Source organism: Sceloporus occidentalis, unplaced genomic scaffold, assembly GCF_023333645.1.
Source record: "Sceloporus occidentalis isolate IW3139 unplaced genomic scaffold, rSceOcc1.0.p SCAF_79, whole genome shotgun sequence".
Classification (NCBI taxonomy): Eukaryota; Metazoa; Chordata; class Lepidosauria; order Squamata; family Phrynosomatidae; genus Sceloporus; species Sceloporus occidentalis.
In genome coordinates, this window is record NW_028317059.1 from 1,249,181 (window position 1) to 1,261,792 (window position 12,612).

A 12,612-nucleotide genomic window follows, 5' to 3' on the forward strand; every position below is an offset into this window, starting at 1 on the left:
AAAATAGTTATTCTTGGAGGCTAAACATAAAGTCCTGACTTTTATATGCATCTCTCCAATGAAGCAAGGAAAATTGTTATGCCACACATTTCATTAGGCCCTTAAGTCTTAATTATAAAGCATTAGTATAAACCTCATGTAAAAATGTTAAGTTAAAGCTAAGTGTAGGTATAAACATCATATAAACCAGTTAGGTTAAAGCTAAGTATAACCACCAGTATAAACATCACGTAAACTAGACTTGTGCATTTGGATTCGTACAAACTTGTTTTTTAAACGCCAATTGCCTATTTCCTGGGTTCGACAATGAAAACAAACAAAAATCAATTGCAAACAGCCTAAATTTCGTTAATATTCATTCATTTTTTTTTCCTGATTAGTCGTCTCTCCCTATAACATTTTCTGGCATCAGGCAGGCTTAAACAAGTCATGATTAGCATTTTTGTGTTAAGCATTTAGAGTCCAATAAATCTAACGGGTGTTGCTTATTAAGTAAATCCTATCTGAGATCACTCTAACACTAAACCTTCACTTTATAAACCTTACTCAAAACACCAACTTAGAATAGATGCAAAGATGAGAAGAGGAAAAATAAAAATCTCAAGGGTTCGGTGGACCTCAACTTATCTCCGCTGGGCAGTTGTTCCACATATCCTTCACCCCCTCAGTAAAGTAAATCTTCCTTTCATTAAGTAAGACTGTATTACATTAAATAAAAACACACATCTCTGGGGTTCTGTGGACCTCAAGCGTCTTCTGCTGGGATGCTGTTAAACATATCAACCATCCTCTAAGTAAACTAAATGTTCTCTACATGAAGTAAGACCATTACACAAAATGAAAGTGCAAATCTCAGCACTTCAAGCTTCTGCTACGAGTAAAACTTTATTACATTAAATAAAAGTAAACATTTTGGGAGGATCATAATATGCAGATGACAATTAACCCTTTCAGCGTCTGTAAAGAAACCTGTGCATTAATTTACTTCTACAGACAAGCAATAATTATATTATAATTTAGGGCAGCTTCTGTTGCAGGCACTGTGTGCCCTCCCATTCCCCTGTCATTTTTCTCTACACAGCAGAACACTGTTCCCTTCTCCTCCCTGCTCCTTGTGTTGGTTTTTTGAAAAATTTTGTTTCCAAATAAAACAGCATTCGCGAATTGCATCCGAACCGAAAGGGCAAGAAACAGAATTTGTTGCCTGAAAACTAATGAGCCAAAACTGAAATAAAAAAAATTGTCAAAAACATTTTTGGGCCTCGTGCACAAGTCCAATGTAAACCAGTTAGGTTAAAGCTTAATATAAACACCACGTAAACCTAGCAAAGTCCCACTCCAGATCCATGACTGCAGCTTGATCATTGGGCAGTGAGACAATTATGCGTTGCAGATCATTCATTGCAAGCCACTAGTAAAAAGGTTTTTAACTATTCCATTTACAGTACGGAAACTTTGTTCCTGAGATCATTTGGGTCCGCAGCACCAGTTGTTGAATCATTATTCTCTCAGATATTTTAGGATCCACAGAGCAATGTTCATGAAACTATCAGATTCTGCATCCACCTTTGACAAGGAATGGTTGTTTCCAGGATATGACAGTAACCTACGGAAAGGTGAGAATGTCAACAATTGTAGCTAAATTACCGGTAATCAGATTAATGAGGCCGTGGAGCAAATGCTCTGAAAAATACCACTCATCTTATATTCAAGGTCGTTTTATAATCCAACCCCAAATAGAGGTCTCACTATAAGACTAAGATCCAGATCCCCCGCAGCGCTGCAGGAGAACCCTCCTCTCTGGCAGCCGGTGAGCGTCTGCACGATGCGCCTGCCACTTCTGATGGAGCTACTATGACGGAGCTCCAGTGTGACATGACCTTTCGGTGCTCAGACAGAAGCCCCAGCGGAAGTGCCAGGCAGCAGCGGAGGTTGTCTGACGTTCACCAGATGCCCCAACTAGACACCAGGGAGTCTGGAGCACGGGGGACAAGGAGTATAAGGTATATCTGGGGGGCAGATTAGCAGGCCGTGGGGCAGATGTGTATAACTGGGGGGGGCAGGTTGGCAAATAAAAGAAAATAAAAACAAGAAATGCATTTTCTCAATCATAGTTTTTATTAAATATGGAAAAATAGTTCACATGTGAATTAATATTTACTAGTAAAACTTTTTTTTCTATTGGGTAGTCTTATATTCAGGTTTTTAATTTTGTTTCCTACATTAATATTCAAATTTTTTTGGGGGGGATCATCTTATATTGGGGCAAATATGGTATTTAATATAAGGAAGTTTTACTTAATGTTAGGGAGATTTACTTTACTGAGAAGGTAGTGGATACTTTGAAGTGATAACAGTGAGGGAATGTAAACATGCATGAAATAGGCTCTGAATCTAAAACAAGACCAAGGGCCTTTACAGCAGATAAAACAGGCAAACTGTATGGACCAAGTTGGTTTATAAAAAAAAAAATTCCAGGGACACTTTGCCGCCAGGTAGGCACATATTTTCATATTATGGGTATTGGAGCCAAACACACACTTTATAGGCTGGGGAACAAATGTAATCAAACTAATGCACCTTATAAAAACTACCTCTCGAGCATTACAAATATGCAAATGACAACCCTTTCAGTGCCTTTAAGGAAAGATGTGCATTAATTTATGTCAAGCAAGGATTTTATTATAATTTAGAGCAGCTTCTATTACAGGCACGCGCTCCCTTCCACTCACCTGTCAGTTTCTCGTCACACTCTCTCACACACATACCCCCTTACCTTCCATCTCTCCTGTCAATTTCTTCTCAGCACTTGCACAGCGTGAACAGCCGTGACAAGACAGTGTCTGGATAAAATGTGTGAGTAGGTAGGGGGGCAGATACAAGGCAGGAGGAGAGGGCAAGGGCACAAACAGGGCAACGAGGGCAGAGACGGCTGTGCGGAACAGGTAGAGAAAGGACTAGGGGGTGAAGGGCAGGGGCACCGACAGGACTGGGGGGAGAGGGCAGTGAGCAATGACTTATTTTTGGGCAACAAATTTTGTTGGGGAATAAATTACATTTCATTGGCCGAAAACGTATGAGCCAAAAACAAAATGAAAAATTTATCTGAAATGATTTTGAGCCTCATGCACAAGTCTATTATATACCACAGATGCCATGGACATGCCCAGCAAATAAACCAATGAACCAATAATTGTCTGAGACTGATGGGACATGCATGATACCGCTCTAAACAGTAATTTGAATATCTTGCAAATTTCCCCAATATGCAGTACATTTAGTACATTAGAAAAATGTGTATAACACTCACCGTGCTGGAACACCATGGGCTCTCAGTGCTCTGTAATACTCCAGACCTTGTTTGTTTGGGACGCGTCTGTCTTCCTGCCCAAGCATTAGGAGTACTGGAGTCCTCACCTGAGGATAGAATCCAAATAAGAAATACAGTGTAGTCTGGATTGTAGTTTAGTGATAATGGGTTAGTCTGCTAGTAGTCAAAATAGAAAGCTACCCTAGCATGTTAGTTTTGGTGCATTTGGGATGGATCTTTCAGCTTACTTGTGCTTTGATTTTTACTTTTTAACTTTGGCTTGTTTACAAGGGCCCCGATATTTGGCTTGTGATTGGACCTTGAACTTTTCCTTTCTGTAGCTTACCTTATGGATTTCATCAATCCTGACAATCACTTGTATATAGTAACCTAACCTCTGTCCTGATACCTAGTCATGGACACTGGTCTGTGTGTGGAAGTTTTGCCTACTAGAGGTAGACATAAATTGGAAAAAGCTAAGGAGGAAATCATCTATGGTAAGCTTCTATGGTAAGTTCCACTCTTGACATCATGCTACATGCAAAGTTTTGTTGTTTCAGTTTTCATATATCTGCATACTTTTCTAGGCTGTCATGTTTCTATTTTAGTATGCTGAGTACCCCTCTATTTATGTTGTTTTTGCTGACAGCGCTCTTCGATGGAAGTTGGAAATAAGAAGTACCTGAGGCACAAATCTGATGGGGGATTTACTTAACATGTCGCCCCACTGAGCAGCATCAGGAGCTGCCTGGTAAGAGTAGGAAAGGCCAGTTTCCACAAGACCCCTGGAGAAGAGAAAGATGACTGTTAAGACACTTTATTGACAAATAAAGTCTGGGAAAGACTCAGCCATGAAAAGAACAGTCTTACCAGTCAGGTATATCAGATGATCCAAACAAAGGTGGTATACTGGTGACTGGATTCCGAGTAACACAGGCTTTATAGAAACCTGGGTACTGCCCAATCAAATGCAAAGACAAGAATCCACCATGTGACCCTCCATATAATACAATCTTCTCTGAGTCTAGAGGCTCTTCCTGCAGAACTTGTTCCACCGACAACTGTGAGAGTGAAATAGTGAAATAGTGAAAAGGTGTGTGAGCATAAGGAGGAATTAACATCCAGCAAATATCTGACAGGTCCAACGAGTTACTAGTGAATTATGTTTCACGTCAATCTCAATACCATTAACCTAACTGCAGTGGCATATTAACTATTATATATTCAGACCCCCTCAACCTTTCTGTTGTCTCATATGGGGCACCTGTTTTAGGGGGGTGGCAAGAGGTGGTAACGGTGGTAACGGTGTCAGAAGTGGGCTGAGCATGAACACCACCTGCCTTACCTGGATTGCCACCTTGTGATTGCCATGCGTGGAGGCAATGTAGGAGCTGCAATGGAGTTCTGTCCTGCAAATAGCACAAACCTCTTTGGAAGTTAAAGCTCCCTGTGGGTGCAACCTGGGTGCTGAAGTAAGTCCAGTGGATGCAATCTGTGAAAGTCCTCTGGGTGCAATCTAGGCGCTGGGGAAATTCCTTAGGTAGATATTATATATTAAAAATGGGATGTCTAAAGCAGATAGAGTTGGTTGCATACCTCACAGAGATTGCTGGAAATAAAGAATTGTAGTAATTTATAAATGTTTTGCAAATATTTGTATATATATATATATATATATAATGTGTATATATATATATATATATATAATGTGTATATATATATATATATATATATAATGTATATATATATATATATATATATATATATATATATATATATATGTGTGTACGTGCAGTGTGTGTGTGTAGCGACGACTCCACTGCTATTAAATCTGCTATAGGCTCTATAGAAGACAGGGCCAGCCTTACCACGGAGCAGAGTGGGGCAATTGCCCCAAGCGTTTTTTTGGGTTTTGTTTTTTTTTTAAAGCGGAAGGAGAAAGAGGGCACCGAGTGGTTTTCGCTTACCAAGTTCATTTCATCAATAAAATATGTTGTGTTTTACCTGGACATCTTTCACATCTTGCCCTCCGATGTTCTTTGGCAGAGAGAGGATGCTATCCTGTCCAAATCCAATGGATCCCCTATAGTTAACTATAGAACAAATAAAGAGATTCAGCGAGAAATGCTTGTTTTTTTATGAGATAACTGGAACTCCTGAAGAACACTGAAACTCACCTAACAGCACAGCTAATCCCATTTTACACATCACAGCTGGGTAAAGCATCCACTCAATGACAAAAGCAGAATGCGGACCCCCTATAAAAGGGAGACATAATGATTCAGGCAGATGAAATGAAGGATAATAAATTACTAAGGAACATAAGTATGTTCTTTTAATTAAAACGAAAAACAAACAAAAAAAAGAACAAACCATGTGGGTATACAACTAGAGGAATCTTGTGCTCAACAGGTATATTCTGTGGCTTAAGAAAAATTGATTCAAAATCAATGCCAGCTGAAAGAAATAAAAAAAATACAATAACGGATAAGTAAAAAGTCTATCGTACACCTTAAACTATGCAATTCACCTCTTGTCTTCAAGTGATATAAGCAGTTCTCTTGATACTAAAAGCACATGCCCAGATGTTCAGCGCCTAATGTGGACCTGTCCCAATAGTATTGGCTGTTCATGATGAATAGTAATTTGAGAGAGTTAAAAACACAACTCCCTTGCAAACTCTCCTGCCAACACCCCTTTAGTGAAAAAACCCAGTGAGTTTAAACATTAAAAGGTGTGATGTGATTATGGCACCCAAGGACTCATTAGAAGCCCCTACTCTACTTACTCTAACATACGGTGGTGTTACATGTAGATTTTTGGTGTGGACTGCCTTAAGGTTTTTATGGTTACATAATCACGTCCAATCTCGTGATGTACTTCTTACCAAATTTAGGGAGTTACAATCTGTTCAAGAGAAGCACCATGGTAAAATGACTCATGGTAACTTACGGTACTTAAGGTTTTCCTGCTCTTGAGGAGGATGATGGATTTTTAAGTTCCATTCAATGTCCAGGATAGGATTCTCCTCTTCCAAGGACACCCACGTCATTTCTTCTTCTCTTCCACTAGGAGGTAGGAAACCTACTTTCTGACAAAGAGATTCAGCTATTAGTTAGACATAATGAATATGGACATGTCACATTATAAAGAACTCTGCAAATCTCACCAGAGTAGGAGGGCAGCATGGAGATGAAAAAGTGACAACAATGAGGTCTCTGTCAATGGCCATTAGCTTCCAGCTACCCAATGGAGTACCTGTGGGAAAAAGGTTACTATGTAAGATAGAAATGATAAAAAGGGCAAATATCAGGTTGGTTGGTAGGGAAATGAGTGTGTGTGAAAGAGAACAGACTTGAAAATGGGAATTGGCTTTTTCAAATTGCAAAGGAGGGTATCACCCCTCAAACTGTTTCTGCCATTCAATATCCCTTTTGGGTAGTATCGGCATATTTTTGGACAGTGTCCTTTCTTATACTAGTTATCCTATCCACTATACCACTTTGGCTGTCTTACCTTTGGACACTAGATGCGTTACCTTTGTGGTAATTACGTCAACAACAAATATACACTACAAAGAAAATAAAAAATGTGGTTAGATGGGAACATAAGCTCCAGACCTCCCACTATCACTATGGGCTTTGGTGTCTAACCTGCTTACTGCGCAGCACCGTATCCAAGACCACTCGCTGACTGTCTGCAGACCAGCAGAAGGATGCCAGTAAGGACGTGTAGATACCAGCAAACTGCCCTGAGATTAGACCAAATAATGAGGACATGATTAGGTTCACCATTAGTTAATGTCAGGAACACTGACTAATTGTAATGTGGAGCCAACTGACAAATATATGAGCTTGAGAAATAGACAGAAATAGAATGCTAAATGCAATGCTACGGTACTACAAGAGAGTAATGACAATGCAAAACTCCAAAATGGAGAGGAGAAATAAAATATTGGACATTGTATAAAACACAGCATTCTTTGATTCAGTTATAATTAACTTTTTCAATATATGTACTCACCATCAGTGCTTCGAGGTACAATATCCACCACAGTTGACGTCACTTTGGTGTACCAATCATACTGTAAATAATTAAAGATAAATAAACTGAACAATATATGTTACTGTGAAATAGCTCCAAAATGATACAAAAGTAAAAAATAACTATAATTGGTAAACAAATTATCTTTATTGAGATATTTCTAGAGTACCTATGCCTTTGAAAATAAATGCAGTCGGGTAACCTTAATTGACACAGAAGTGTCTAAATATGAAGGGACAGGACACTGACCATTATGAGTTGGCAGCACTGCCGGTGAGGACCAAACACTTCACACTTTAGATATACAATGCGGCACTTGTCTGGGCTCAGTCTGGGAGAGAAAACAGAAGCTGTGTCCGTGGAGAGCGTCTCTGCAAAGGGTGCACACAAAGGAAAAAAAATAGGCGAATGCAAATGATAAAAATAGTAGAGTGGGAAGAGATGCAATATGAAAGTAAGTTGTTAGAAGCTGAACAGAAGCTACTCACCACATTTTCCCCCTGTCAGGTCCACGAAAAACAGAGCAGATCTACGAACAGAGAGACTGGAGTTAGTATGATAACCAGTAACCGGCTTGGCGAGTACATTCAAGGTTCCTCATTGTAGCCCTTCTAACCTCCTATTAAGACAATATTTGAGGCCAAGTCGGAAAGGGCTGTGCCACCACCCAATGAATACAACACCAGTGTCATCTGGGGACCAGAACGCCTATGAGGAAGACACTGAGTGATAAGACATGAAAAAGACAGAAATAAACAATACATAAAAGGGCAAAGAAGTACTCAAACCACAGCTCACCTGTCCTGGTGATATATTTTCTGGTATTCCTTCCAGTACAGAAATGTTCCCACTCTCTATATCCAGGACACACAAAGCTGGAACGCTTTTATTCACAAGTCCTTCCCCCCAGTCCTCATGAAGCACAAACTGTTCACCCTGCATAGTGTGGCAAATAGATAGCATTTAATACCTTGGTAATTCAGATAAACCTTCATAAATGAACAATGAATGAAGAACTGACTGGATCTATCTTCTCATTGAATCTAAAAAGATGTTTTAATAAAAAATGTCAGATTATTTTGTTGCTCTTGATCGGGGATGGACCCTCCATGGTGTGGAAGAATGTTTGGCCTACATATGACAGATTTAGCCAGCTATATGGGTCCTTTAATTCTCTCTCACCTTGATGGGTTTGCCAACTGCACCATCTTCTTCCTTAGATGTTCCTGTCTGAAAGTAGGACTCTGCTTTGGGCCGCTTCTTCTCAGCAATGTACAAGAGGTGAGACTCTGAGTGTGACCAGGACAGACATCCAAACTGCTCTGGAGAGGTAAAGGGGACACAGATGCATTTATCAGACACAGGACATGATCATGGACTGCTCCAAGGCAGAAGGAAGATTGTCTACACAGTTATCTCAGGGAACAAAAAGGGTAATTTTTCCAAAAATATCTATATACCGTATATCCCACATGTTAAAGAAAGGACACAGACTGCAGACGGACAGACAAACAAGAGCATACTCAGTTTGTGAGTCTCTTTGTCACACCACAGATAACATTAGAGAAAACTAATCTGTTGATGGATGTAAGATTAATACACATAATATATGCATATAACCAAGATGTGGTTAACAATCTGAAAGAACTGTTAACCCCTTGTTAATTCCACTGACAGAGACATTCCTGTGGCTGGGTATCAAAGCCAAATGAATTAAGCACATGGTACACTGTCCTCCCTCACCATCCTCATACACTTTCGAGTGTTTATCCAGAACTGTCAGGTTGATGCTCTTCACTTTGCGATTCTTCTCCCATACCTGAGCGGAGAAACAAATCATGAAAATCATTAAACTCCTTTAACAGGCAGGAATTCCACTACGAATTTCCATGAAAAATCCAGTAAAAGAATTAAGTGTCTGTTTTTTTGCAAAGATAACAAAGTAAAAAAAAGGAGAATATGTTCCCTACTAGTTATAGAAATAACTATACAGATCACCGTAAGGGTAAAGGAACTTCAAACAGCATCCTTTGGGTGATCCTAAACTGCAACATAATTATGCAAATTTGAGTCTCCCACTTTGAGTCTCTTGAGTCTAGCTCAATATTATGTGTTTATCAAGTTAAGACCTCCTTTTACTAATTACAAGACCCAACGTATCTGCGTCTCTTACCTCCAAGAACTGGGAGTTCTCTCTTTTCTCATTCTTGGTCTCTCGCAGGACAGCTTTCAGTGCTCCAGAGGGAGACTCTCTGCTGCGAATCCTGTGGAAAATGTTCAGTATATTAGTAGAACCAATCACACTAAACAATATACTATCCAAAACAAGGCTACACTACCAATCTGTTTAAAAAAGGAATATGCCATACTCAATATATTATGATAGCTCTACTATATGATCTTTGTGCCTACTTCACAGAATTGCATCCCTTTGGGAAAGTTTCCCTTATGAATCTCATATTCTCTCTGTGAGACACCAGTGCTCAATTTATCCAATATTCAATATCTCATTATCCTCCCTCTTGCGCTACAATTTTATGCATCCCCTTACTTACTCGCCATTAACCTCACAGCCATGCCCACAAGCACCAGAATACATGACAGTGTTGTTATCGTGGAAGATGATGTACTGCCGGCAAAACTTAATTTGCTCATTTCGGTCTAAATCTCTTTGTGACCACTCTAAAAAAAAAAAGCAAAACGGTGAGATGGTTGGTGACAATAATAATTTATTTACGTTTTGTTGGAGGCCTTTTAAGATATTTCAATCTCCTAAATTTGTACCCAATTAGAATCCATCTAATGTACTTCAATGTAAACACTACCAACCAGGCATTTTCACATGTCAAGGCTAACTATTCAAACAGGGTAATAGTGCAAGGCAGGTCAAGTAAGCCTGAAGAGTATATCAGCCAACCCAGCCATCTATATTAACAGTGCAAGGCCAATTAACAACACAGCAGAAACATACCCAGTTTGCCCAACTATGCTTAGAACGCTAGACCATGAAATCACTCATTCTCTTAATATGATGCCAGCCAGTCAACCATGTAAACTTAAGTAAATTATGGCATATTCCCAGTGAGAGCAGCTGTTCTTCAGGAATATTAGTGGTAAAACAATTTAGAAGTTGTAGTAGGGAGCTAATTTTAAGAGATAAGTGCGAAAGAGAATGTTTAAAGCTGGGCAGTGTGGGGAAGATTATGTTCTATGATTTGGTGGACCAGTCCCAAGTCAGATGCCAGAATGAGACCTGGAACCTGATTAAACATGGGAGCTGCAGCCTGTGTCTGTGGTGGGCAAGTGAGTTTTCAGGAGGGCCCCATCTCTAGTCTATGAGAGTGAAGTAAAGAATTAAACAGGATGCTGCAGTTAGGAAAAAACTTGGAGATGTAGATGGAAAAAAAAGATAGTAAATAGGAGAGGTATATGTCATAGGCACAGCCGTTATATCTTCCTTACCAGTGTAGACATTGGTGCTTCTGCCTCCGTACTGTGTGGTGACATCTGGTCCGATGGTAACACTGGAAAGTGATGGGAACTGGCTGAGGCCCCGGTACAGAGAGGCAATTTCCTCAGGCTTTCTGATGAACTGAAAAGAATAATATGGGATGAAAATGTGCAGAAACAATTGTATCAATCCCTGGGGGTTACAGAGGATCATTTCACAGCAGTATTCATAAATAGCAGGAAAATGCGTGCAATTGAATAATACAGAACAAAGAAATCAAACCAATCAAAGCCATCTAACCATCATTATATGGACAATAATAGGTTAAATATTTAAACAAACCACAGACTTTTACATAATTGATGTAAGTACATAACCATAACTGGAAATATTATTTCAAAGAAACCCATATTATGTTGCACATAGATATGCAGGACCACTAAGATCTACCAATTTCCTTTGGTATGGGCCAAACAAGGCCCTCTCCCGCAACCCTATGGGAGTTTAGAACAACTCTCAAATTCCTACCATAGTACAAGGGCTCTGGACATAGCGGACCTATGATCATATGACTTCAATGTATTGTGAACAGTGTAACCAAGACAAAATGTTTTTTTAGGCATGTGATAGATCAAAGTTGAAAAGAACAAGGTCAGTAATGGTGGAGAGATAGATATACCCCATGGACTGCCTTCACATCCTTTCACCAAATTCTTCCCTAGCAGCTGAGTTCAGGACTAAATTTTAGGACCCAGCCACAAGCAGTGACATATTTGGTCCTAGATTAACAGGTGGATGGGGTTCCTCTGCCACAAAATCATGAAGTAGGTTCCCCTCTTGGGTCACAACAGGGATGGCTGGGGACAGTATCCAAGGAAAGTACATTACTGGCCACAAGCGGCCTGTGCCATTGGTATTGAAGCCTGATCAATGATTACTATACCAGCTGTGCATCTGCAGGGTATTTATTTCATGTCAGAACTCTTTTCCATGGTGGCAGGAGGATCCCTCAATGACCCAATTCAAGGCCTTCCTCGTGTACTCATATCATGTTCCTTACAGCTTCTTTTTCAGATTCACCAGCTTGATCTTCTGTTGACCACATATCCTGCCATTTTGTTTCCTATTTAAACTCTGAGCCTTCAGTTGAACCTTGCTCTTTATTGGTGTAGCTTGATGTGTAGATCCGGCATGTTCCTTGCAGAGCCGGCCTTAGGTGTTCTGGTGCCCTGTGCAGACTACTCCTCTGGTGCCCCCCCCCCATATCCCAAAAAAAGAAAGGAATAAAAACTTGTAACAAAACTCCCCTTTCTCACTATCTATCCCCCTGTATCACTATCTACCACCTCTGCCCCTTCTCACTGACCCCCCCCTCTGCCCCTTCCCCTTACTTACCTTGTTGAGTCCAGCGGTTGGAGCGGGAGGCGTCCGTCTTCCCGTGGTGCGCGCTTCACAGCTGAGCGCCGGAATATTCTGGCGCTCAGCATAAAACGCGGCACCGCGATGGAGTCACGGAGAGTGAGGGGCGCCGAGCGGTTGCTGAAAACTTCACAAGCTCGGCGCCCCTGCCCGGGACATTAATGAAAACATTGGGGTTTTTTTCTTTGTTTTAACTTTATTTAACATCCTCCATGTTAAATAAAGTAAAAAAAAACTGTATTTAACATGGAGGATGTTAAATAAAGTTAAAAAAAAACAAAACAAAAAATACCCCGATGTTTTAATTTAGGTGCAGAGGGGGCGGTGGCTTCGGACCCCGCGGCGGCTTCGGACCCCGCGGCGGCGCCCCGTGGAGTGTGGCGCCCTG

The 12,612-nt window shown here is 40.4% G+C and overlaps 1 protein-coding gene across 1 annotated transcript; it reads right to left on the reverse strand.

Annotated features, from left to right (window-relative positions):
• Positions 1-1,500: 1,500 nt before the first annotated feature.
• LOC149285368 (acylamino-acid-releasing enzyme-like) lies at positions 1,501-11,910 on the reverse strand. Its single transcript, XM_089495328.1, has 22 exons — positions 11,866-11,910; positions 10,817-10,946; positions 9,910-10,036; positions 9,528-9,618; positions 9,098-9,173; positions 8,537-8,676; positions 8,153-8,290; positions 7,971-8,062; positions 7,843-7,883; positions 7,604-7,725; positions 7,334-7,394; positions 6,964-7,061; positions 6,827-6,881; positions 6,480-6,568; positions 6,263-6,401; positions 5,684-5,767; positions 5,488-5,568; positions 5,315-5,403; positions 4,181-4,371; positions 3,993-4,095; positions 3,311-3,417; positions 1,501-1,606 (listed from the first exon to the last, which is right to left on the reverse strand). The coding sequence occupies exons 1-22, from the start codon at positions 11,908-11,910 to the stop codon at positions 1,501-1,503; spliced, it is 2,205 nt and encodes a 734-aa protein (XP_089351454.1).
• Positions 11,911-12,612: the final 702 nt, after the last annotated feature.

Excerpts from the sequence above, each read along its gene's own strand:
- LOC149285368 (XM_089495328.1), bottom strand. The coding sequence starts at position 11,910 with ATGTGGTCAACAGAAGATCAAGCTGGTGAATCTGAAAAAGAAGCT. Across the intron at positions 9,619-9,909 it reads GGCTGTGAGGTTAATGGCGA|GATTCGCAGCAGAGAGTCTC; the intron begins GTAAGTAAGGGG and ends CATTTTCCACAG. Across the intron at positions 7,062-7,333 it reads TGTACCTCGAAGCACTGATG|GGCAGTTTGCTGGTATCTAC; the intron begins GTGAGTACATAT and ends GTCTAATCTCAG.